This window comes from Anomaloglossus baeobatrachus, chromosome 6, assembly GCF_048569485.1.
Source record: "Anomaloglossus baeobatrachus isolate aAnoBae1 chromosome 6, aAnoBae1.hap1, whole genome shotgun sequence".
NCBI lineage: Eukaryota > Metazoa > Chordata > Amphibia > Anura > Aromobatidae > Anomaloglossus > Anomaloglossus baeobatrachus.
In genome coordinates, this window is record NC_134358.1 from 261,245,711 (window position 1) to 261,271,396 (window position 25,686).

A 25,686-nucleotide genomic window follows, 5' to 3' on the forward strand; every position below is an offset into this window, starting at 1 on the left:
ATAAAAGGGGAATTGGAAAAATGTAAATAAGACATAATTGTATATAAAAAATAAATAAATAAATAAATGCACAAACACTGCAGCATGAAACACGACGAAAAATAATTGATGACACACAAAAACCCCCACTATGTCAGACTGCAAGAAACCAATGGCAATGGTCAGACAAAAAAAAGTAATGTTTGGAGGGGTGAGAGGAAGGCCAACGATACAAACACTCTGCTGCATGTTTCTTTAATAGATGATATTTCCTATATATTTCTAAGGCAGTGTTTCTGCATTCAGTAAGTGGTACAGTCATAGATCATGCACAAAGTACAAGAGCTAAAGGATACACATCGAAGAGACTTTCATACAATGTATTATAGCAATACACACGAATACCGCTTTATTAAACATTTTGGTACAATGCAGTTCAAAGGGAAAGCTCTACTTTTTACTAGAATTATGCTGGGATATCTTAAAAGTGACATCTTCAGGACGATTGCATAATATCTACTTGCTGGAAAGTTGCATGTATTGGATTACCAATCATTATAGTCAATGAATTGTGAAGAATGTCACTTTGTGGCCACCCAGTGATCTACTGTGCGGTTCCCCAAAAGCAGCAAATGTAAGACAATTAAAAAAAAACAAAAAACCACATACCTCATTTTTTAAAGGGAACCAGTCACCATCTTTTTGGCGTATAAGCTGCGGCCACCACCACCGGGTTCTTGTATACAGCATACTAACATGCCGTATATAAGAGCCCAGGCCGGGGGTATAACATAACAAACACTTTATAATACTTACTTAACAGTCGCGCGGTTGGCCTTATGGGCATCTCCATTGTCCGGTGCCGCCTCTTTCGGCCATCTTTGTTCTCCTTCTCTACCTGCGGAACATGACGCGTCCGACGTCATCCACACTCGCTGGCATTCAGGTCCTGAGCAGGTGCACTTTGATCTGCCCTGAGCAGGACAAATCAAAGTATTGTAGTGCACCTGCACGGGAGCGGCGAGTGTGTATGACGTAGACGCGTCATGCACACAGGAGTCAGAAGGAGGATGAAGATGGCCGAAAGAGGCGGAACCGGACAATGGAGACGCCCATCTGGCCCACCGAGCGACCGTTGGGTAAGTATTCTAAAGTGTTTTTTATGTTATACCCCCGGCCTGGGCTCTTATATACAGCATGTTAGAATGCTGTATAGAAGAGCCCGATGGTGGTGGCCGCAGCTTATACACCAAAAAAGTGGTGACAGGTTCCCTTTAAATACCATGACCTCAATGATCTCTAAAGGCCTTACACACCTTGCAGTGATGATACACATGGCACTACAGGTAAGAAAAGCCGGCAGAGACCACCGGAGTGGCAGGAATAGTCCTAGCAGGACATTTAAAAGATGGGTTATGGTTTTTGGGTTTAATTGGTTTGTCTTTTAAACAGATTGCTGTTAGGGAACTTTAAAAAAAAAATATATATATATATATTGGACACCTTCTGGAATAAAGTAGGCTCTCTCAGTGCAGGTACATTAGAGGAAGCCTAAAAAAACAAAATAAAAAAAATATAGTGACAGCTGTAAATGTAAAAAAAATATATATATTATACAATATATATCTAGCTATCTATCTATCTATACACACAGTCATGGCCGGAAGTGTCGGCAATCTTGAAATTGTTCCAGAAAATGAAGTATTTCTCCCAGAAAATTATTGAAATTACATGTTTTCTTATTCACATATTTAGTTCCTTTGTGTGTGTTGGACCAACACAAAAAATTGGCAAATTGGCCGTAATTTCACACAAAACCCGGGCAGGACAAGATTGTTGCCATATTTACAAAATTCTGTGTAAACAACTTTGTTTCAAGCATGTGAGGCTCGTTCAAACTCACCTGTGGCAAGTAACAGGTGTGGGCAATATGAAAATCACACCTGAAACCAGAGAAAAAGGGGAGAAGTTGGCTTAATCTTTACATTGGGCGTCTATATGAGGCCACACTAAGCATGGAGAATAGAGAGGAGAAGAAAACTGTCTGAGGACTTGAGAAACAAAATAAATATTGAAAAATATCAACAATCTCAAGATTATAAGTCCCTCTCCTGAGATCTTGATGTTTATTTGTCCATGGTGAGCAACATAATGAAGAAGTTTAAAACCCATGACACTGTAGCTTATCTATCTGAATGTGGCAGAGAAAAATTGATGAAAGGTTGCAACGCAGAATAGTCCAGATGGTGGATAAGCAGCCCTAATCAATTTAATGAAAAATTAAGTTGAGGGTGCCAACAATTTTGTCCAGCCCATTTTTAGAGTTGTGTGTGAAATTATGTCCAATTTGCCTTTTTAGCTGTTTTTTTTTTTTTAGTTTTGCTCCAATATTCAAAAAGAAAATAAATGTGTATAATAAAATGTGTAATTGCAATAATTTTCTGGGAGAAATAATTCATTTTCTGACAACACTTTCGGCCATGATTGCATATACTCACAGACAAGCTATATTTATCTGTTGGTATCGTGCCTTGGGAGGGATGACTCTTACCTTCTGGTGATGTCATAGGTAAAAGGGAAAATAGTAATTAAAGGGTTTGTCCACATATTAAAAAAGGTGTCCCAATCTGAAGTTCTAGGAGGTCTGTTCCCAGTTTGTGCCGGCATGTCACGCTTCCTGTGCCGGCACATCAGAGACTGGTTGGGTGCTAATTTCACTAGCCGGACTGATGCATAGACAGGGAAGGCGGCCATATTAGCTCCTGAAATATGCAGTCAACCCCTTCACATATAGCATTGGTCACGTGTGGACAGTGGGAGCTCGCTCTCTTAAGTTGGACTCAAGCCAGAAAAGGAGCTGCCGGGACTCGGGCTAACATCTTCAGATGGGGCACTTTTCTTAAAAATTATATATTTCATGCAAACCAAAAAGGGTATTTTGAGCAGACAATCCTTTTACAGGCTACAGTAGGATAGATAGCAGTGTGTCCATTAAATAACACAGGGTTAATGAGGCGTTATGAGGTTACTCACCTGCTACCCGCTCATCAGTTTCCCTATTTCCATCATCAGAATACCGCGCAAAGTCCAGCGAATCAAGAGTGCTAATGCTACCCGCCCGATCTGAAACAAAGCGGAAAGCTGGTGAGCCAGAGATCAAATACAATGTATCAAGGATCATATTCCATGTAATAAAAATATACACTTTATCATATAGGCGCAGCTATATATTCATAATGGCTATGACCTGCAGCACAATCGGTATATTGGAAAGCAGATTACATATCCACGCGTCATATCTTCCATACCAATATAAGAGGAGGGAAAAGGTTAGTCCTGATTGGTCAGAAAAGTATTAATGTCATTAACAATAATCGCGTAGAGTAAACCGGGGTTTATACAGAAAGGTATCAACAAACGGCTGAAAAACTAATCCAGTGTCCAATAAGCAACGAAAAATGAAAAAGGAGCTGCTCGGTATATAGACACCCACACAATATGCCAGCGATCACAGCCCTGGCCCCAGGCTGACAGTTACTATGGTAATGCACAAGTGGGATTTTTTGCTGTGCTACATTATTTCTTCTATTTCTCCAACACTTGATACAGAGAGACTCTTCCTATATAACAGAAAATATAGGGAGTAGGATTACAGCGGATTAGAGATTAGGAAAGCAGGAAACATTGCCGGGCAGTCTGACAGCAGCACAGGGTGGGGCTATGGACCCCACCGACTGGCTGCAGCGGTCACGTGCTGACAGCTTCTAAACAAATCCCACAGTGACCAAAGTACCTGGCTTGACTGGCAATGTAGAACATTATTTATACCACCTGGACCACCCTTTTTAAAAGATATTAGAAAATGTCATCCAGATTAAAATTACAAAATACCTTAAAGGGAATCTATCATCTGGTTTTTGCTACTCATCTGAGAGCAGCATAATGTAGACAGAGACTCTGAATCCAACGATGTATCACTTAGTTGCAAAACTGCTCCACCCAGTAATCTATCAGAAGTTTTAATGTCAGCCATCTAGCAGAGCTGAGTGAGCTTCCTCACCCACACCAGGCTCTAAATAGAGATTATACATACACAATGAGGTGTCAATCACAGGAAAAGGCGTACCAGACTGCCCTGCATATGACATTGTACCCGGAGCACCGATAAGGGTCCTGCTGCTTAAACATACTAAATAAACAATAGATCGGACCTTGACAAGACAGACATTCCTGAATTCTATGTTTTAACCCTTGCAGAATGCAGTCGTGGGTCATTCCATGGTAACTTACCTGACATTCACAAGCCAAAAACTGAGTTAATAATGGCTACAGACTGTTCTCTACAGGCAGGCACAAAAATGAGTGAGTGAATGTATATTGTACATTGAACTAGTCTCAATAGATTTCGACAATTTGATTTTTTAACAATACAAATTAAATACAAAATACAATGTTATTACTTGGTAACTTACTTTACCTTTTGTGCAACATAAGATACCAAGTAATAACATTGTATTTTGTTAAGGCAGGGCTCGAAAGGGAAGGAGCGCCATTTGAATTTTGGAAAAGTTAAAATAAATTTCACCATGTTGCATTTGCAGGGCCCCTAGGATACCTATACATCAGAAACCCCCCACAAGTGACCCCATTTTGGAAACTAGACCCCTGAAGGATTTTATTCAGGGGTATAGAGTAAGAATTTTGAATCCACAGGTACTTTACAAAAATGTTACTGTAGCACCAAATTTCTCACTTTTAGGATGTGTGCCCACAATCCAGCGACACTGTGTCTAGTACACAGTAATAATAATTTTTCTTTTCTTAAACTGAGAGACTCCAAAAAAAACCCAATGATCCTTGTAGAGAAAAATGTGCTCTTTCTAATGATAATCAGAATTAATATATTTTAGGGGTACCCTTTTTGAGAAATTTGACCTAAAAATAGGTAAAATTCGGGTTTTTTAAGTTTGTCATCATATGTGGGTGTGAATATTTCCACAAATACATTTGCTTTGACGGTGATATTGCAGCAATGCAAAGTCATGTAGATGTTTGGTGTACAGGGTAAAGCACCAGTTACTATTGGTTTTTGGTCTTGAGTTATATATGGGCAAAGTTAGGCATACATTTTATGCGAGGCATTTTACAAGCTACTTTGACACAAAATTGCGGCCGAAATATTGTTTTGTCATAGCCGGTAATAATTTTATCGTGTTTAGCAGCAAAAGTTGAGCTAGTATGCCAAATGTCAGCATCATAGCCAGTATAGAACTCTAATGGCTATGTGCCAACGTTTGCAAAATACTCTTAGCTGAAGCCGCAGGCTTGGGGGGGGGGGGGCCTCCAGTGAAAGGTCAACAGTGCCCAATATATTTGAGATCTGGCCCTAAAAATTTACAGAACCTCTTTTCAAACATACATGTACATCCTTATAAATTTTCAACAAAATCTGAGAAGGTCGAGAGGGGACGATTTTTAAAACGGGTCCACTTGACATGGAATGACCCAAAAGCATTAATGGTAAAAACATTTTTTTTATATCTCTTTCTTGTGCCCAGTAGCAATGTGCCCATCCTTGAAGCATTGTGCCCATCCTTGAAGCATTGTGCCCATCCTTGAAGCATTGTGCCCATCCTTGAAGCATTGTGCCCATCCTTGAAGCATTGTGCCCATCCTTGAAGCATTGTGACCATCCTTGTAGCATTGTGCCCATCCTTGTAGCATTGTGCCCATCCTTGAAGCATTGTGCCCAAGTAGTAATGTCCCCAGTCTTCATCCTAGTTCCCTATTATGCCGTTCTTGACATACACGAAAAAATAAATAAAATAAAAAAATGATTCTTCTCACCTTTCCTCCGTTCCCTCTGTTTTCTCTTAACTGCTTGTTGCGGCCTGCAGACCCTTTGACGATCGCATTACTATGCAGGGGGCCTGCGCCGGCAGAACTTTACTACACTTTATTCCTTTGCGGTGCAGCGCGCACGTAGGAGCTCTCTGCACTCTACCAATCACAGGCAAGCAGGTGACTTCATACAGCGATGTTATCTGCTTGACATTGGTATAATGCAGAGAGCTCCTAGCGCGCTGCGCCGCAAATGAGACAACTGTAGTAAAGCCCTGCCGACAGCGACCCCCTGCATAGTAATGCGATCGCCACGGCGTCTGCGGGCACTCGGGCCAAAACAAGCAACCTCAGGGGCCACATGCGGCCCGCAAGCTGCGTGTTTGAGACCTCTGCCCTAGCCCATCTATTGGAGTAAAAGATAAGACCCTTATCTTATTTAAAATAAATAAGAACACAAAATGGTAGTTGAAATGGACTATACAAAATGTTACACGAGATTGTTTGCAGAACACAAATTTGCTGCACAAAATAAAATGCATTTGAAATAAATGCTTTGTGTGACAGATTGTTAGAACAAGCCTTATTAGGCTGTGTGCGTAATTCGTGCAGTTACGCTGCACTTTGTAGCGCAGCGTAACTGCATGCGTCCTGCGTCCCCTGCATAATCTATGAAGATTATACATGAGACGTGCGCACGTGGCATATTAGAACGCAGCGCTTCGACTGCTGCCCGAATCGCTGCGTTCTAAGAAGTGACATGTCACTTCTTCCGTGCGCTTTGCCGGCAGCTCCTGCTCTGTCTATGGCAGGAGCTGCAGGCAGAGCGCACGTTCTCGCCGGCACCATGCGCTTCAGAACGGAGCTTTTCAGCTGCGCTCTGAAGCGCACCTTTTCGGTGCGGTGCAGAGCGCACACGTGCGCACGTAGCCTTAAGGCTACATGCGCACACTGCAGTTTTTGTTCCGCTTTTGGTGCAGTTTTGTTGTCAGCGAGTCCTGACTTTTGACTTCCCAGTAAAGTCTATGAGAATTCAGTTTGCTGTGCCCATGTTGTATTTTTTTTTTTTATCTGCAGTCTTGTCACAAACTTCTGACAAAAAAAACAAACCTGCAGCATGTTCATTCTTCTTGCTTTTTTTTGTCACACTTTCTATACTGATAGACACATGAAGTCAGAATTGACAAAAACGCACCAAAAAAAAAAAAAAAAGCATCAAATATGCACTATTACAAGCGGGTTTTTTTTACATTTCCAGGCTCTCTGTGACAAGGTGCAATTTTTGTTGCAGTTAAAACTGCAGTGTGTGCATGTAGCCTTAGATTTAAATCTATTTAAAATTAGATTCACCCATATTTTTTATTGTCTAGTTCGATATTATATTGAGAAACAATGTTTCTCTCAAATACCTTGTGTTGGCAATAGTGCCTGTGAGAGGCGCTATTGCAGACCGCTGTTCCCGCTCCAGTGACGTCACGTCAAGTTCCGCACACGTCACATCCGTGCGGCCGGCTGCAGTCTTCCTGACTCACTAAGCTATGGGCGGTGTTTCACCGCTCGTCACAGCACAGCGTGTCTCCTGCTTGCAGCGTTCTGCTGTGAGGGAGGGGGAGCAGATGGGCTGTTACGAGCGGTGAAACACCGCCCACAGCTCAGCGAGTCAGGAAGATTGCAGCCGGCCGCAGGGATGTGACGTGTGCGGAACTTGATGTGACGTCACCAGAGCGGGGAGCAGCGGTCTGCAATAGCGCCTCTCACAGGCACTATTGCCAACACAAGGTATATGAAACATTGTTTCTCAATATAATATCGAACTAGACAATAAAAAATATGGGTGAACCATCCCTTTAATGGATTTTCAGTCACTGAAAGTTCTGCAACAAATCTGCCAAATGAAACACAGACTAACTTTACTTAAAGTCTAGGAGCACCAAATAATAGGTTATTCATTAACTTAGAAATCACTGGAAAATACAAATTATTGAAAGAAACATGTCAGAAACCTCTAAACCATTTATTTACATGACTGAGGTCCTTTAAAAGAGAAACAAGTTGATCCTTTTATGACCCTAAAGTGAAGCTCCGGCAACAAGAAATGGAATTTTGAAGTTCTGCATACATGTGTCTAGAAGAACACCTAGTCGTGATGATGCACTTGCAGCTACTCAGCCTCACCCTGTATTCCTTGCAGTCTATTGAAGCCAACAACCTGCCATTCAACCATAGAAGAGTGGAGCTAGGAGGGGATACAATACAGCTCCCCGTCCTCCCACTGTATCCTCTGCTGAGCTCCATCCTCCTGTGGTTGATGGACAGGTCATTGGCTTCATTACACTGGGTGTTTGAGGAGCTGCAAGTGCAGCATCATGCCCCAATGCACTTTAAAAACATAGAACTTCAAACCTTGATTTCTTGATGTTGGAGAATCACTTTTGGGTCATAGAGGAATCAAATTGCTCCACAAACAAATGGTTTGAGGGTGTAGTCTTTAATTCAATGTATTTTCACAAATTATTTGTTACTTCTCATAGCACATCTGCTTACAAAAATTTACTCTGCATATTTTATCACCTCCGTTCAACAAAATATATGATGTTTTGTATCCTAATTTTCACAATAAGGGGTTGATCAGTTTAATCCGACAGGTCAGTAATCCCTCTGTGTGCCAATCTATGTGACTGCAGACTTGTGAATTCTTACATTGTGCGCACTGACTTGTTTTAGACCGCACAACCCCTTCAAGAACAAATATTTTGAGTGCTTTTAATGTGCACATCCATCTCTCAAAGAAGTGGTTCACCCATATTAATTATTGGCAACAACGATATGTTGAACAAGGTTTCTCTCAAATTCCTTCTGTTGTCAGTAGTGCCTGTGAGGGGCGCTATTGCAGTCCGCTCTTCCCCATCGCCTGATCCCTGGGGCTCCGTGACCTCGGGGATCTGGTGGTGACACGTCAACTTTCTGTTCACCTGACATCATCGCAGCCGGCCCCAGTCTCCGTAAGCCACTGGGCTGTGGGTGTCACCGCTCGTCACAGCCCAGTGTGTCTCCTGCTTGCGTGCTCTGCAGTGAAGGAGTGAGTAGGGAGGTGCTGGGCTGTGATGAGCGGTTAAAGTACGCCCACAGCCCAGTCACTCACAGAGACTGAGGCCGGCCGCATTGATGTCAGGTGAGCAGGAAGTGGACGTGACATCTTCAGATCCCCGAGGTCACGGAGCCAGGGGGTCAGGCGATGGGGGAAGAGCGGTCTGCAATAGCGCCACTCACAGGCACCATTGGCAACACAAGGTATTTGAGAGAAACATTGTTTCTCAATGGGTGAATCACCCCTTTAACGTCTTGAAATGAAACACACACTAGGCTGACTTTGGCGTTTAGAATGGGAAAAGGTGAACAGAGTCATCTCATCACTAGAGGGTTGGGGGTTGATGACATCTCTTTTGAACTGCAAAACCACTGCTTGTCTTCTACAAACAAATTCAATGTAAGGGGAGTTTCACTACTATGGCATTGTCAAGTAATCAATATCAGATTGTGGGGTTTGACATCCAGAAACCAAACGGTTGTTTATAGAGCTACGACTGTAGCCGGATGGTCCTGAGCAGCTTCTCCATCATAAAGTGGCCACTGCCGGGTGCGGCAGACCAGCTACTCATTCATTTCAATAGCAGCCGATCTGAAGGCAGAAACCAGTAAACCGTTGCTAGAGCTGTGCAACTATGCAAACAATGCACATCATATCAACTTTGTGAAAGCCCAAAGCCGAGCACAAAGTCACCTTCATTATGTACACAGTTCTGTACTTTAGTGCCGCTATGCTTGGAATTACAGCTTTGTGCCATGCAACTGCATAAGACAAAGCTGCAAATCCAAGCACAGCCACCACACAAATACAGCCACCACACAAATACAGCTTTCTGTGCAAATTAGGAATTGTGAATTTCACTGTCTTCATTATTCCAGAGCATGTAAATAGTACAAGGAAAACCCCATTCACTTGCTTTAACTCCAGAATGTCAGGATGTCATGGAATCCAAGCCCAAATCCGGGCAGAATCGGGAATTTGTGACCTTGGCCCGATAGTGAGGGAATACAATCAGGATCTTTGTTAGGCTCAGTTCACACCATTCTTTTTTTATTAAAACCAGAGATGTAAGAGAAGATGCAAAAGAACAAAGCGAAAACAGACAATGTAATAAGTACAGGCAACTCAAACCTATTCTCACATAAGGGGGCATGATTCAGTCAATGTGCTGCTTGTCCACATAGAGTATTATTGTGCCCTCGATACAGAAGGAAATGCACTGATATTTGCATAGGCATGATGGACTTTGTGCCTGGACACTCCTTATCGAAACTAAACAGACAGCTGGAATAAAATAAACGGCAAAGTTGAGCACTTTCCTCTGGTGACAGATAATCTTTAAGATGCATTTACACTGCCCAAATATCAGGAAAAAGTGCTCCCAATGATCAGGCAATGTATAGAGAAGAAGTGTTCCCAATGATCAGGCAACGTATCCAGAAGAAGTGTTCCAAATGATCAGGCAATGTATAGAGAAGTGCTCCCAATGATCAGGCAATGCATAGAGAAGAAGTGTTCCCAATGATCAGGCAATGTATAGAGAAGTGCTCCCAATGATCAGGCAATGCATAGAGAAGATGTGTTCCCAATGATCAGGCAATGTATAGAGAAGAAGTATTCCCAATGATCAGGCAATGTATAGAGAAGAAGTGCTCCCAATGATCAGGCAATGTATAGAGAAGTGCTCCCAATGATCAGGCAATGCATAGAGAAGAAGTGTTCCCAATGATCAGGCAATGTATAGAGAAGTGCTCCCAATGATCAGGCAATGCATAGAGAAGAAGTGTTCCCAATGATCAGGCAATGTATAGAGAAGAAGTGTTCCCAATGATCAGGCAACGTATAGAGAAGAAGTATTCCCAATGATCAGGCACTGTATAGAGAAGAAGTGTTCCCAATGATCAGGCAATGTATAGAGAAGAAGTATTCCCAATGATCAGGCACTGTATAGAGAAGAAGTGTTCCCAATGATCAGGCAATGTATAGAGAAGAAGTGCTCCCAATGATCAGGCACTGTATAGAGAAGAAGTGTTCCCAATGATCAGGCACTGTATAGAGAAGAAGTGTTCCCAATGATCAGGCAATGTATAGAGAAGAAGTATTCCCAATGATCAGGCACTGTATAGAGAAGAAGTGTTCCCAATGATCAGGCAATGTATAGAGAAGAAGTGCTCCCAATGATCAGGCAATGTATAGAGAAGTGCTCCCAATGATCAGGCAATGCATAGAGAAGAAGTGTTCCCAATGATCAGGCAATGTATAGAGAAGAAGTGTTCCCAATGATCAGGCAATGTATAGAGAAGAAGTATTACCAATGATCAGGCACTGTATAGAGAAGAAGTGTTCCCAATGATCAGGCAATGTATAGAGAAGAAGTGCTCCCAATGATCAGGCAATGCATAGAGAAGAAGTGTTCCCAATGATCAGGCAATGTATAGAGAAGTGCTCCCAATGATCAGGCAATGCATAGAGAAGATGTGTTCCCAATGATCAGGCAATGTATAGAGAAGAAGTATTCCCAATGATCAGGCAATGTATAGAGAAGAAGTGCTCCCAATGATCAGGCAATGTATAGAGAAGTGCTCCCAATGATCAGGCAATGCATAGAGAAGAAGTGTTCCCAATGATCAGGCAATGTATAGAGAAGTGCTCCCAATGATCAGGCAATGCATAGAGAAGAAGTGTTCCCAATGATCAGGCAATGTATAGAGAAGAAGTGTTCCCAATGATCAGGCAATGTATAGAGAAGAAGTATTCCCAATGATCAGGCACTGTATAGAGAAGAAGTGTTCCCAATGATCAGGCAATGTATAGAGAAGAAGTATTCCCAATGATCAGGCACTGTATAGAGAAGAAGTGTTCCCAATGATCAGGCAACGTATAGAGAAGAAGTGTTCCCAATGATCAGGCAATGTATAGAGAAGAAGTGCTCCCAATGATCAGGCACTGTATAGAGAAGAAGTGTTCCCAATGATCAGGCACTGTATAGAGAAGAAGTGTTCCCAATGATCAGGCAATGTATAGAGAAGAAGTATTCCCAATGATCAGGCACTGTATAGAGAAGAAGTGCTCCCAATGATCAGGCAATGTATAGAGAAGTGCTCCCAATGATCAGGCAATGCATAGAGAAGAAGTGTTCCCAATGATCAGGCAATGTATAGAGAAGAAGTATTCCCAATGATCAGGCACTGTATAGAGAAGAAGTGTTCCCAATGATCAGGCAACGTATAGAGAAGAAGTGTTCCCAATGATCAGGCAATGTATAGAGAAGAAGTGCTCCCAATGATCAGGCACTGTATAGAGAAGAAGTGTTCCCAATGATCAGGCACTGTATAGAGAAGAAGTGTTCCCAATGATCAGGCAATGTATAGAGAAGAAGTATTCCCAATGATCAGGCACTGTATAGAGAAGAAGTGCTCCCAATGATCAGGCAATGTATAGAGAAGTGCTCCCAATGATCAGGCAATGCATAGAGAAGAAGTGTTCCCAATGATCAGGCAATGTATAGAGAAGAAGTGTTCCCAATGATCAGGCAATGTATAGAGAAGAAGTATTACCAATGATCAGGCACTGTATAGAGAAGAAGTGTTCCCAATGATCAGGCAATGTATAGAGAAGAAGTGCTCCCAATGATCAGGCAATGCATAGAGAAGAAGTGTTCCCAATGATCAGGCAATGTATAGAGAAGAAGTGCTCCCAATGATCAGGCAATGTATAGAGAAGTGCTCCCAATGATCAGGCAATGCATAGAGAAGAAGTGTTCCCAATGATCAGGCAATGTATAGAGAAGTGCTCCCAATGATCAGGCAATGCATAGAGAAGTGTTCCCAATGATCAGGCAATGTATAGAGAAGAAGTGTTCCCAATGATCAGGCAATGTATAGAGAAGAAGTATTCCCAATGATCAGGCACTGTATAGAGAAGAAGTGTTCCCAATGATCAGGCAATGTATAGAGAAGAAGTATTCCCAATGATCAGGCACTGTATAGAGAAGAAGTGTTCCCAATGATCAGGCAACGTATAGAGAAGAAGTGCTCCCAATGATCAGGCAATGTATAGAGAAGAAGTATTCCCAATGATCAGGCACTGTATAGAGAAGAGGTGTTCCCAATGATCAGGCAACGTATAGAGAAGAAGTATTCCCAATGATCAGGCAATGTATAGAGAAGAAGTATTCCCAATGATCAGGCACTGTATAGAGAAGAAGTGTTCCCAATGATCAGGCAACGTATAGAGAAGAAGTGCTCCCAATGATCAGGCAATGTATAGACAAGAACGACGACAATGATCAGGCACTGTATAGAGAAGAAGTGTTCCCAATGATCAGGCAATGTATAGAGAAGAAGTATTCCCAATGATCAGGCACTGTATAGAGAAGAAGTGTTCCCAATGATCAGGCAATGTATAGAGAAGAAGTGCTCCCAATGATCAGGCAATGCATAGAGAAGTGCTCCCAATGATCAGGCAATGCATAGAGAAGAAGTGTTCCCAATGATCAGGCAATGTATAGAGAAGTGCTCCCAATGATCAGGCAATGCATAGAGAAGAAGTATTCCCAATGATCAGGCACTGTATAGAGAAGAAGTGTTCCCAATGATCAGGCAACGTATAGAGAAGAAGTATTCCCAATGATCAGGCAATGTATAGAGAAGAAGTGCTCCCAATGATCAGGCAATGTATAGAGAAGAAGTGTTCCCAATGATCAGGCAATGCATAGAGAAGAAGTGTTCCCAATGATCAGGCAATGTATAGAGAAGTGCTCCCAATGATCAGGCAATGCATAGAGAAGAAGTGTTCCCAATGATCAGGCAATGTATAGAGAAGAAGTGTTCCCAATGATCAGGCAATGTATAGAGAAGAAGTATTCCCAATGATCAGGCACTGTATAGAGAAGAAGTGTTCCCAATGATCAGGCAATGTATAGAGAAGAAGTATTCCCAATGATCAGGCACTGTATAGAGAAGAAGTGTTCCCAATGATCAGGCAACGTATAGAGAAGAAGTGCTCCCAATGATCAGGCAATGTATAGAGAAGAAGTATTCCCAATGATCAGGCACTGTATAGAGAAGAAGTGTTCCCAATGATCAGGCAACGTATAGAGAAGAAGTATTCCCAATGATCAGGCAATGTATAGAGAAGAAGTATTCCCAATGATCAGGCACTGTATAGAGAAGAAGTGCTCCCAATGATCAGGCAACGTATAGAGAAGAAGTGCTCCCAATGATCAGGCAATGTATAGACAAGAACGACGACAATGATCAGGCACTGTATAGAGAAGAAGTGTTCCCAATGATCAGGCAATGTATAGAGAAGAAGTGTTCCCAATGATCAGGCAATGTATAGAGAAGAAGTGCTCCCAATGATCAGGCAATGCATAGAGAAGTGCTCCCAATGATCAGGCAATGCATAGAGAAGAAGTATTCCCAATGATCAGGCACTGTATAGAGAAGAAGTGTTCCCAATGATCAGGCAACGTATAGAGAAGAAGTATTCCCAATGATCAGGCAATGTATAGAGAAGAAGTATTCCCAATGATCAGGCACTGTATAGAGAAGAAGTGTTCCCAATGATCAGGCAACGTATAGAGAAGAAGTGCTCCCAATGATCAGGCAATGCATAGAGAAGAAGTGCTCCCAATGATCAGGCAATGTATAGACAAGAACGACGACAATGATCAGGCACTGTATAGAGAAGAAGTGTTCCCAATGATCAGGCAATGTATAGAGAAGAAGTGTTCCCAATGATCAGGCAACGTATAGAGAAGAAGTGTTCCCAATGATCAGGCAATGTATAGAGAAGAAGTGTTCCCAATGATCAGGCAACGTCGAGAAGAAGTGTTCCCAATGATCAGGCAATGTATAGAGAAGAAGTGCTCCCAATGATCAGGCAATGTATAGAGAAGAAGTGCTCCCAATGATCAGGCAATGTATAGAGAAGAAGTGTTCCCAATGATCAGGCAATGTATAGAGAAGAAGTGCTCCCAATGATCAGGCAATGTATAGAGAAGAAGTATTCCCAATGATCAGGCAATGTATCGAGAAGAAGTGTTCCCAATGATCAGGCAATGTATCGAGAAGAAGTGTTCCCAATGATCAGGCAACGTATATAGAGAAGAAGTGCTCCCAATGATCAGGCAATGCATAGAGAAGAAGTGTTCCCAATGATCAGGCAACGTATATAGAGAAGAAGTGCAACCAATGATCAGGCAACGTATATAGAGAAGAAGTGCTCCCAATGATCAGGCAACGTATATAGAGAAGAAGTGTTCCCAATGATCAGGCAACGTATATAGAGAAGAAGTGTTCCCAATGATCAGGCAACGTATATAGAGAAGAAGTGCTCCCAATGATCAGGCAATGCATAGAGAAGACGTGTTCCCAATGATCAGGCAACGTATATAGAGAAGAAGTGTTCCCAATGATCAGGCAATGCATAGAGAAGACGTGTTCCCAATGATCAGGCAACGTATATAGAGAAGTGCTCCCAATGATCAGGCAATGCATAGAGAAGAAGTGTTCCCAATGATCAGGCAACGTATATAGAGAAGAAGTGCTCCCAATGATCAGGCAATGTATAGGGAAGAAGTGTTCCCAATGATCAGGCAACGTATATAGAGAAGAAGTGCTCCCAATGATCAGGCAATGCATAGAGAAGACGTGTTCCCAATGATCAGGCAACGTACATAGAGAAGACGTGTTCCCAATGATCAGGCAATGCATAGAGAAGAAGTGTTCCCAATGATCAGGCAATGTATAGAGAAGGAGTGTTCCCAATGAACAGGCAATATATACAGGCTGCCAAACACCCAACATCAAGCAAAATGCTTGTTCGTTGGGTGAAATGATTGTTTGATCTTTCAGTTTGCCCATTGTCGGCAGAACATCATCTTTTAGAGACGTGCAGACAAGAACGACGACGGTCTATACCCACAGAAGTGATCATAAACAGGCTAATAAACGGCTGTCGGTGGAAATGCACCTTCAGACTACACAGTCTTAAAACGCATCAAATTGGTCAAAGTGGTTCATGCAGGTTGTTAAATTGGTCTAACTTTACGGCGGTCTAGTGTAGGTTTACACCAAACAATAGCCTGCTTCGCTATTTCTATAGCCCTAACCAACAGTGGATGGCACAGTCATAGTAAATTGGCTCAATTTTCTATTTGACTATTAATGGACCTGGAAACAAACTACCCTGTTTCCCTGAAAATAAGACCTACCCTGAACATAAGCCCTAGTGTGATTTTTCTGGATTTTTGAAGATGATCGAAATATAAGCCCTAGTTACAGATCATAAAAACATTCATTGAAATAGTATCCAGGCAGCTATACATGGAAAAAGTAAAATCATTTGGCAATAGAATGCAGCAGGACTCCACGAGACTCAGGCAATAAAGGGTTGGCAAGTGCTAGGTGCTCACACAACCCCTATTGTTTTAGGGTCTTTTGAGTGCAATTCTTTTGGGGGTGTCTGCTTCTCTTGGTGAAGGGTCTTGTCCACCATATACAGTGGGCACGGAAAGTATTCAGACCCCTGCATATTTTTCACTCGGTTTCATTTTAGCCATTTGGGAAATTCAAAAGAGTTCTTTTTTTTCTCATTAAAGTACACTCTGCCCCCAATCTTGATAGAAAAAAAAACCAAAAATGTAGAAATATTTGCAAGTTTATTAAAGAAAAACTGAAATATCACATGGTCATAAGTATTCAGACCCTTTTCTCAGACACTCATATTTAAGTCACCTGCTGTCTATTTCCTTGTGATCCTCCTTGAGATGGTTCTACTTCTCCATTGGAGTCCAGCTCTGATTAAACTGATAGGACTTAAATTGGAAAGGCAAACATCTGTCTATATAAGACCTCACAGCTCACAGTGCATGTCAGACCAAATGAGAATCAGGAGGTCAAAAGGAACTGCCCAAGGAGCTCAGAGACAAAATTGTGGCAAGGCACAGATCTGGCCAAGGTTACAAAATAATTTCTGCAGTACTCAAGGTTCCTAAGAGCACAGTAGCCTCCATAATCCTTTAATGGAAGATGTTTGGGACCACCAGAACTCTTCCTAAACCTGGTCATCCAGCCAAACTGAGCAATCGTGAGAGAAGAGCCTTGGTGAGAGAGCTAAAGAATAACCCCAAGATCACTGTGGCTGAGCTCCAGAGATGCAGTAGGGAGATGGGAGAAAGTTCCACAAAGTCAAGTATCACTGCAGCCCTCCACCAGTCAGGCCTTTATGGCAGAGTGGATTGACGGAAGACTCTCCTCAGTGCAAGACATATGAAAGCCTGCATAGCGTTTGCAAAAAAAAAAAAAACATATAAAGGACTCCCAGACAATGAGAAATAAGATTCTCTGGTCTGATGAGACGAAAATAGAACTTTTTGGTGATAATTCTCAGCGGTATGTGTGGAGAAAACCAGGCACTGCTCATCACCTGCCAATACATTCCCAACAGTGAAACATGGTGGTGGCAGCATCATGCTATGGGGGTGTTTTTCAGCTGCAGTAACAAGATGACTGGTTGCAATTGAAGGAAAGATGAATGCGGCCAAGTACAAAGATATCCTAGAAGAAAACCTTTTCTAGAGTGCTCTGGACCTCAGACTTGGCCGAAGGTTCACCTTCAAACAAGACAATGACCCCAAGCACAGAGCTAAAATAACAAAGGAGTGGCTTCAGAACAACTCTGTGACCATTCTTGACTACCCCAGCCCGAGCCCTGACCTAAACCCAATTGAGCATCTCTGGAGAAACCTGAAAATGGCTGTCCACCAACATTCACCATCCAACCTGACGGAACTGGAGAGGATCTGCAAGGAAGAATGGCAGAGGATCCCCAAATCCAGGTGTGAAAAACTTGTTGCATCATTCCCAAGAAGGCTCATGGCTGTACTAGCTCAAAAGGGTGTTCTACTCAATACTCAGCAAAGGGTCTAAATACTTTGGACCATGTGATATCAGTTTTTCTTCTTTAATACATTTACATAAATTTCTACATTTCTGTTTTTTTACTGACAAGATGGGGTGCAGAGTGTACATTAATGAGAAAAAAAAATTAACTTTTTTGAATTTACCAAATGGCTGCAATGGAACAAAGAGAAAAATGTAACAAGGTCTGAATACTTTCCGTACGCATTGTACTATCATTGTGTATCATATAAACAGATGAGCAAGAAATATACCGTACTAGTATACTGACCCCCACACAACATGAGGGCAAAAAGAAAGAGCTTTTCCATAGAGTACAAGAAAGGAATCATGGAGGACTTTCAGGGCACAAATCTTACTGTTGTGTGCTAACAGAAGATGTTGGATAGCCGAATGGTTCGAAAATGGCAAACAGAGGACAATAAACTGAATCAATAGGTTACAAGGGAAAGTCTAAAGGCTGCTTTACACCAGACAATCTATCGTGCGATAGATCGTCGGGGTCACGGTTTTTGTGATGCACATCCGGCATCGCTGGCGATGCCGGCCTGTGTGACACCTCCTAGCGACGCAGTATCGCTCACAAATCGTGAGTCGTGTACTGCTAGCTAGGTTCAATAATATCATTTAATTTAGTTGTTCATAGTTTCCGGGGTAGCACACGTCGCTCCGTGTGACACCCCGGGAACGATGAACAGCAGCTCACCTGCGTCACACGGCCGCCGCCGGCTATGTGAAGGAAGGAGGTGGGCGGGATGTTTATGTCCCACTCATCTCCGCCCCTCCGCTTCCATTGGCCGGCGGCCGCGTGACGTTGCTGTGACTCCGAACGTCCCTCCCACTCCAGGAAGTGGACGTTCGCCGCCCACAGCGAGGTCGCACGAGAGGTAAGTATGTGTGACGGGGGTTACTGACTTTGTGCGACACGGGCAGCGATTTGCCCGTGACGCAAAAAGGACGGGGGCGGGTACGATCGATTGTGAAATCGCACAATCGGTCGTACCATGTAAAGCAGCCTTAAGAAGCGTCAATGTGGATCAGGTTGGTGACAGTTGTTGCCTGAGCTGGAAGACTTGATCTGTGAATGTGTTGCTGACAGGAGAACAAAGGCTATATTTGAATAAATGTTGAATTTTTTTTGGTTAAGAATAAATGTAGACTGTTATTCATGAAAAAATAAAGACATCCCCTGAAAATAAGCTGTAACGGATATTTGAAGAAAAAAAAAATATAAAAATCTGTCTTATTTTGGGAGAAACACAGGTAACAAATTATAGCTACATACAAGAAACTGACTCAGGGAAGAAACCATCCAAAGTGCGAAATGCCACACTACCCACTCCCACACTACCCACTCCCACAGGAGAGAAAAATGTGCCTGTAGCAGTGACAATAGAGGGAAAATTAAGTTCATGTGAACATGGCGTCACTGACTGCAGATACATGTCTGGAGGACAGTAGTGGAATATATGGCATATCTGCCAAGTGGCCATCTCCCTTCATGTATGCTCTGCCTATGAAGATGACAATAATGACGTGCTGAGTCCTATCTACCATTCTCAAGACGCCTAACAGAATTCTTATTCTTTAACCATTTCCAACAATGTTTTGTTTGAAAATTGTATCATCACACAAACGAAAATCTAGGGTGGGAATGCTTTCTCACACACAATCATTGAACTATAACGTGTTTTTGCTGTATAGGACCAAACAATATTGAGCAAAATAAATCCTAATCTGGTAACATAACCAAAAATAACTTCTCTAAATTAACTATTAAAATACTTAATTGCCCACGAGTCTTACCCTACTTTTTCAGCTAAATTTAATAGGAGAAAAAAAAAAAATAAAAAAAAAATCTCACACCTTGCCTTTATCAATTATAACTGGGTCAAAGAAGATTGTTCAGAGAGAAGGCAGTAAAATTACCAGCGCCATTGCGCCATTAGTCACTGGTAGTACTGGTCCAGACGTGCAGCTCGCAGTCTGTATAGGGGCCGAACTGCATGAACTTACAGCCTCATATTTATTGGGCATTGTGGTCTCTGTACAGACAGTAAATATGCCGCTTTGAATCCAGCCTAAGGCTATGTGCGCACTTACCGGATTTTGCCGCGGATTTTCCGCGGATTTGCTGCATGTTTCGCTGCAGAAAATGTTCATAACATCTCTGCAGTGAATCACCAGCAAATCCTATGGAGAAAAAAAATCCTGTGCGCACTAGGCGGAATTTGACAGCTGCATGTTTTGCTGTGGGAATCCCGCAGCAAAAACAAGTGCATGTCAATTCTTTTCCGCACATCGCTGCGGGATTTCCCTCCATTGACTCAATGTTAATCATGAAATCCCGCAGGGAATAACGCAGGCAGCAAATTCTGTGCGGTTCACTGCGTTTTCCTGCGTTATTCCCTGCGGTATTTCGTGGTTTACCTCCGGTAATGTGCATCGCTTGTCTGCGGTTTTGCAGGGAAGTGATGTCATTACAGGAAGAGGAAGCCGTGCAGAGAGTAAACACACACATCACAGACACATCACACACACACAGACACAGAACACATAGACACAGACACATAGAACACACATAGAAAGAAAACGGAAATATAGAAAAAAAAAAAAAAAAAAAAAAAAAAACGTGGGCTCCGCTGCATATTTACCTTCCAGCCGAGGTAAGCACACAGCGGCGGGCCGGTATTCTCAGGCTGATGAGGGAGAGGGGCAGGGATAATGTCCCCTGCCTCACTCCCCCTCCAGCAGCCGAGAATATCAGCCGCAGCTGCCCCGGCACTGTCGCATGCATTATGCGGCACTACCGGAGTGTCCTCGGCTCTTCTTGCCACCGTGTAGCAGTGGTGGCAAGGTAATACAAGGGGTTAATGATGGTGGGGGACCACCGCCATTAACTCCAGGCTTGATCATGGCAGCGTCTATGTGACAGCTGACATGATCAACCCGTAAGTAAAGTGAAAAAAACACAGACACCGAAAAATCCTTTATTTTAAATAAAACCAACAAGCCTCGTTCACCATTTTATTAACCCCTCCCGCACCAAAGCTCCGGCGTAATCCACCGCTCCGGCGTAATCCACAGGTCCTGCGCTGCTTCCATCCAGCCGCGACTGTCACAGACACAGCGCTGAATGAAAGCAGCAGACAGCAGAGGTAATTACCGGTCATTTCCCACGGCCGGTAATGTGAACTCACTGCCGACAGTGGGAAATGCAGCGATCTGTCCTCTATCTATCCCTCTGTCTGTATCTATCTATCCCTCTATCTATTCTTCTGTCTATCTACTATCAGAATTAAATGTATTTTTTTTTTTTTTCTTCAATGTGCTTTATTGCATTGAATGCAATAAAGCACATCCCAACCCGCACACGGCAAAACCGCGGCAATACCGCGAATAATACCGTGGTAAAACCGCAGCAAACCGCACGTTTTCGGGTGCGGTTTCCCGCGTTTTTTTACCCCGGGTGCGGTAATCTTTGAGAGGATGCGGAATTTTCTCAAGAAAATTCCATTTCCCAGTGCGCACATAGCCTTACACTTTGTGCACACTAAGTATTTGGTGCAAAAATGCCCGCACCATTGCTGTATCTCTTGGCAGGAAAAACACAATGGAAAATAGGTGCATCTTTACATATTTTTAGACAGCAGTAAATGCGCATGCTGCGTTCTGACTTGACAAAAACTGCAGCGTTTTGACAACTGTATATACTGCGTTTGACAAAAAAATGCATCCAAAACACGTGCATTTTGGATGCATTTTTGACAGTGAAGTCCTACTCGGCTCTGCTACATCCCCATAGAGCTACGCGATCAAAATGAACTCGGATGAACTTCACCAGACTTCATTGTCATCGCGCGGCTCTGTGTGTGTGTGTGCCGTAGCCTGATTTGTGGTCATCGGAGAAAGACTCCCCGGTGACCGCAAATCCCCTGAGTGACTGAAGTGAGCCGTGCGATCAGCCGGTGCAGTCACTCAGGTGATTTGCGGTCTCAGGTGGAGGACTCCAGCTGGCCGTGGGTAACCTGAGTGAAGGCACCGCTGATCACTTCAGTCACTCGGGTGACTTGCTGTCACAGTTGGAGGATCCAGCGGTGGCCGCGGGTAACTTGAGTGACGTCATCACTGATAGCTCCACCGAGCAATTGAAGTGAGTCGCACTGACAGAGTGGTCGTGGTCTGTGGCTGCTCCTGTCAGCTTCATGTAGCAAAGCTAAAAGCGACATGGGACCTCGTGTGGATTACGTCGGACCTGTAGCTCTGTTTGGAAATTAATAAAGGGGTGAAAGAGGGTGATTTTTTTTTTTGTCTTTTATTCCAAATAAAGGATTTTTTGGGAGTTTGTGTTTATTTAACTTACAGGTTAATCATGGGGCGTGTCTCAGACACTTGTCATGATTAACCTAGGACATAGTGGCAACTATGTGCTGCCATTAACGCATTACCCAGATTGCCACCGCACCAGGGCAATTCGGAATGAGCCAGGTAGAGTCCCGGGACTGTCACATCTAATGGATGCGGCAATTTCGGGCGGCTGCCGACTGATATTTTTAGGCTGGGGGGGCTCCCCATAACGTGGGGCTCCCCATCCTGGGAATACAAGTCTTCAGCCGTGTGGCTTTACCTTGGCTAGTATCAAAATTGGAGGGCGCACGTCGTCATTTTTTTTAATTTATTTCACTGCACGATATAGACCCGTCTGAATGCAACGAATCATAGGCGCCGGTGGGCGGGGGAAGTAGTGAATACGAGATGGAATAATGAGCGGCCAACATTTTCAAAAGCAAAAGCCACCGGAGCAGTGTGACAGCTGTGCAGCGCCACACCGGTGATTGGCAAGTATGAGAGAAAGAGACAGACAGAGACTGACATTGATTTAAATGGGTGGAAAATGCAACCAAAACGCACAAAAGAAGAAGTGACATGCTGCTTTTTTTAAACACATCAATTTTGTCAAATATTTGGCATCCAAAACGCTGCGTTTAAAAAAAGCAACGCACACATGGAATTTGCTGACTTCTCATAGACTTTGCTGGGGAAGCACAACGCATGCATTTACGCTGCAGTTCAAAACGCTGCGTAAACGCGGGGGAAAAAATATCGCAACATGCGCACACAGCCTTTGGCCGCAGTGTCGATAGGACTGTCACATGAACCCTGGACCTCCCTGGGGCACATTCATATGGTATCTATATTCCTGCATTGTTTACAAGAATATGAAACATATTAGAATATTACAATTAGAGATAAGCGAATACAAACGATAAAGTTCGGGGTCGAACATGAACGTTTATTATTAAAAAAAAAAAAAAAAAAAAAAAGCAGCCAATCAACAAGCATTATTGCATAGGTGCCTGTACGCTGCTGTGAACAATAAAGGGGTAAATGCTAAAGAAGACAACTGCAGGGTGCAACCCTCAACTGTCTGCTTTACCTGCACTGATTATCAAAAATAGAGGGAACCTCATGTCGTTTTTTTAAAAAGATAATTTATTTTAATAATTTTATAAAACGACATGGGGTCCCTCCTATTTTTGATAACCAGCCAAGGTAAAGCAGACACTTGAGGGCTGGTATTATCAGGCTAGGAAGGCCCGTGGTTGTTGGGCCCTTGCTAGCCTAAAAATAGCAGCCTGCAGCCACACCAGGAGTGACACATCCATTAGATGCGCCAATTCCGATGCTTTGCCTGGTCGTTCCCCTTTGCCTTTTGCGGTGGCAATTGGGGTAATACTTTTGGGGTTGATGTCAGCTGTGAATTGACAGAGTGGCACCCAAGATGCTTTTGTATTTTTTTTTATTATTTTGTATTGTTTAAACGTTGTGGGATCACCTCTATTTTGATAACCAGACAAGGTAAAAGCAGACAGCTCAGGGTTGGTGCCCGCAGTTATCTGCTTTACCTGCGCTGGTTATCAAAAAAAGGATAGACCCCACGACATTTGTTTTAATCCATATTCACATTTGTTTGCATGGCAATTGCCCTCATTTTGCAGACCCTTAGCCCTTAATACAACTTTTTTTACAACAAAGATGTTCAGGTATGAATTGACATATCAGGTTCGGGGGGTTCAAGTTTAGGTCCGGAAGATATTCCAGAAAAATTTTAGAGTCCCCCATTGACTTCCACTATATTTGGTACATGAATTGAGCCCTTTATAGTGTATTGAGAATCCTAGCATGGAAGAGCTCGCTCATTGCTACTTACAAACTGAGTGCTTCGGTCCCCCTGCACTCCCCAGATGCTGCAGAGGCAGAGCTTCCTTGGACCAGTGATACAACAAAGCTGCTGGCCTGAACTGTCAATGTTCAGAAATGCACTGCCGCCAGCAAGCCAGGAGGCAGAAGAGCAGAGCGCCCTGAAGAAGGAGGAAACTAATATGGCCAAAAAAAGGTCTTATGCATTTCATGCAGAATAGTTGAACTTATTAATATACTTTAATTAAAGAGAGATTTTAAGTTTCACTATTTCACTTGAAACACATTAAAACAATGTTTTAATGGACAATCCCTTTAAAATGTAAGACCACTTTAACCAACAAGATGATCCAAATGTTGTGCATAATAAACCTTAGCTAGCTGCATGTTCTAGTAGTAAGATCTCCAATCACACCAGTACATACACGCACTGTAGTGTGTACAGTACATAGTCACTCCAGTGTATACGCACTGTCCTGTGATTGTAATACAGGATACATTGGTGGTCTTACTGCGGAGGCGCTGTGACACTGACCGAGTGGTTTTTTTACCCCATTCTTGACCTAATGTGACATCTCTATATTGGGTGCTTGGTTTTAGATGATATCTAGTCAAATTTAACCAGGGTTCCTGAAAAAGCAGTGTCTAAATGACATCTATAAAGTAGATTTGCTGACGGACTTATATAAACTAAAAAAGAAAAGCATTTCAAATCCAATCAGGCAGTGTAGAGATAAGAGACTCTCCGGCGTGTTCTCCGGCCATGCAGACATTACCAGGGCCGGACCACAATCAGATATTGGATTACTCACATACTAAAAAAAATGTAGCTTCTCTGGATATAAATGCCTCTTTAATCAATATACCACACATTTTTCTTCACAAATACACAGTGTGGTTTTTATTTTCACCAGTTCATCTATGGGAAAATGTAGCGGGCATATGCCCTGTGAGATTACATTAGTCGCTATGCAGTGAGGGTGAACCGAGAGATGTCTATTTTCTATGGCGCTAGAGACCAGTGTTATCTACCTCTAATACAAAGCATTAGGTGTCAGCACATAGTGAGAACAGTGACCGGTGTGAAAACTGCAATATTTCAAGATGTCGACATGAGTTTTCAACCAATATTTTTTTTGTATCCTTGGCTGGAGCAGAACACACTAAAAACAGATGTAAATGGAGGGTTTAGGGCTGTAAATTAATTCTCAAGGTATATACTAGAATCTTCTCTTTATTTTTGCTTTGTGAACCTTTAGAGACCAAGGCCATGTGCACTCTGAGTATTTGGTGAGTTTTAGTCAACAACTCACTAAAAATTCATTGTGGGCACACAGCCTTATAAATCCCATAAGAGTCAAAAGTTGAATTGATTGACCTTCTTAGTCTCTTCACGACCGATGATGTACCTGTACAGTGCCATTGGCCGTGTCACTGCCTTTAACGCGGGCCCACACTGAATCCGCATCTTTCCCAAGACTTGACAGCTGATTTAATCAGCCATCAAGTGCCTCTAGCAGCCGTGGGTGGATCGGAGATCTACTTGCGGCTGTTAACCAGTTAAAGGCCACTGTCAATCTCAGACTGCAGAATTTAACACACGCAGACAGGAAGCGCATTACTAATCCCGCCAATCGGTGCCCCAGTCAC

At 42.8% G+C, this 25,686-nt stretch overlaps 1 protein-coding gene across 4 annotated transcripts in view; it reads right to left on the bottom strand.

Annotated features, from left to right (window-relative positions):
- Positions 1 to 25,686, bottom strand: part of RELCH (RAB11 binding and LisH domain, coiled-coil and HEAT repeat containing) — a 205,089-nt gene that overhangs the window by 155,255 nt on the left and 24,148 nt on the right. For all 4 annotated transcript variants that reach the window (XM_075314841.1, XM_075314843.1, XM_075314840.1 and 1 more), the window contains exon 2: positions 3,013 to 3,102. In XM_075314841.1, coding sequence (XP_075170956.1) covers positions 3,013 to 3,102 — 90 coding nt within the window. The remainder of the gene's footprint in view (positions 1 to 3,012; positions 3,103 to 25,686) is intronic.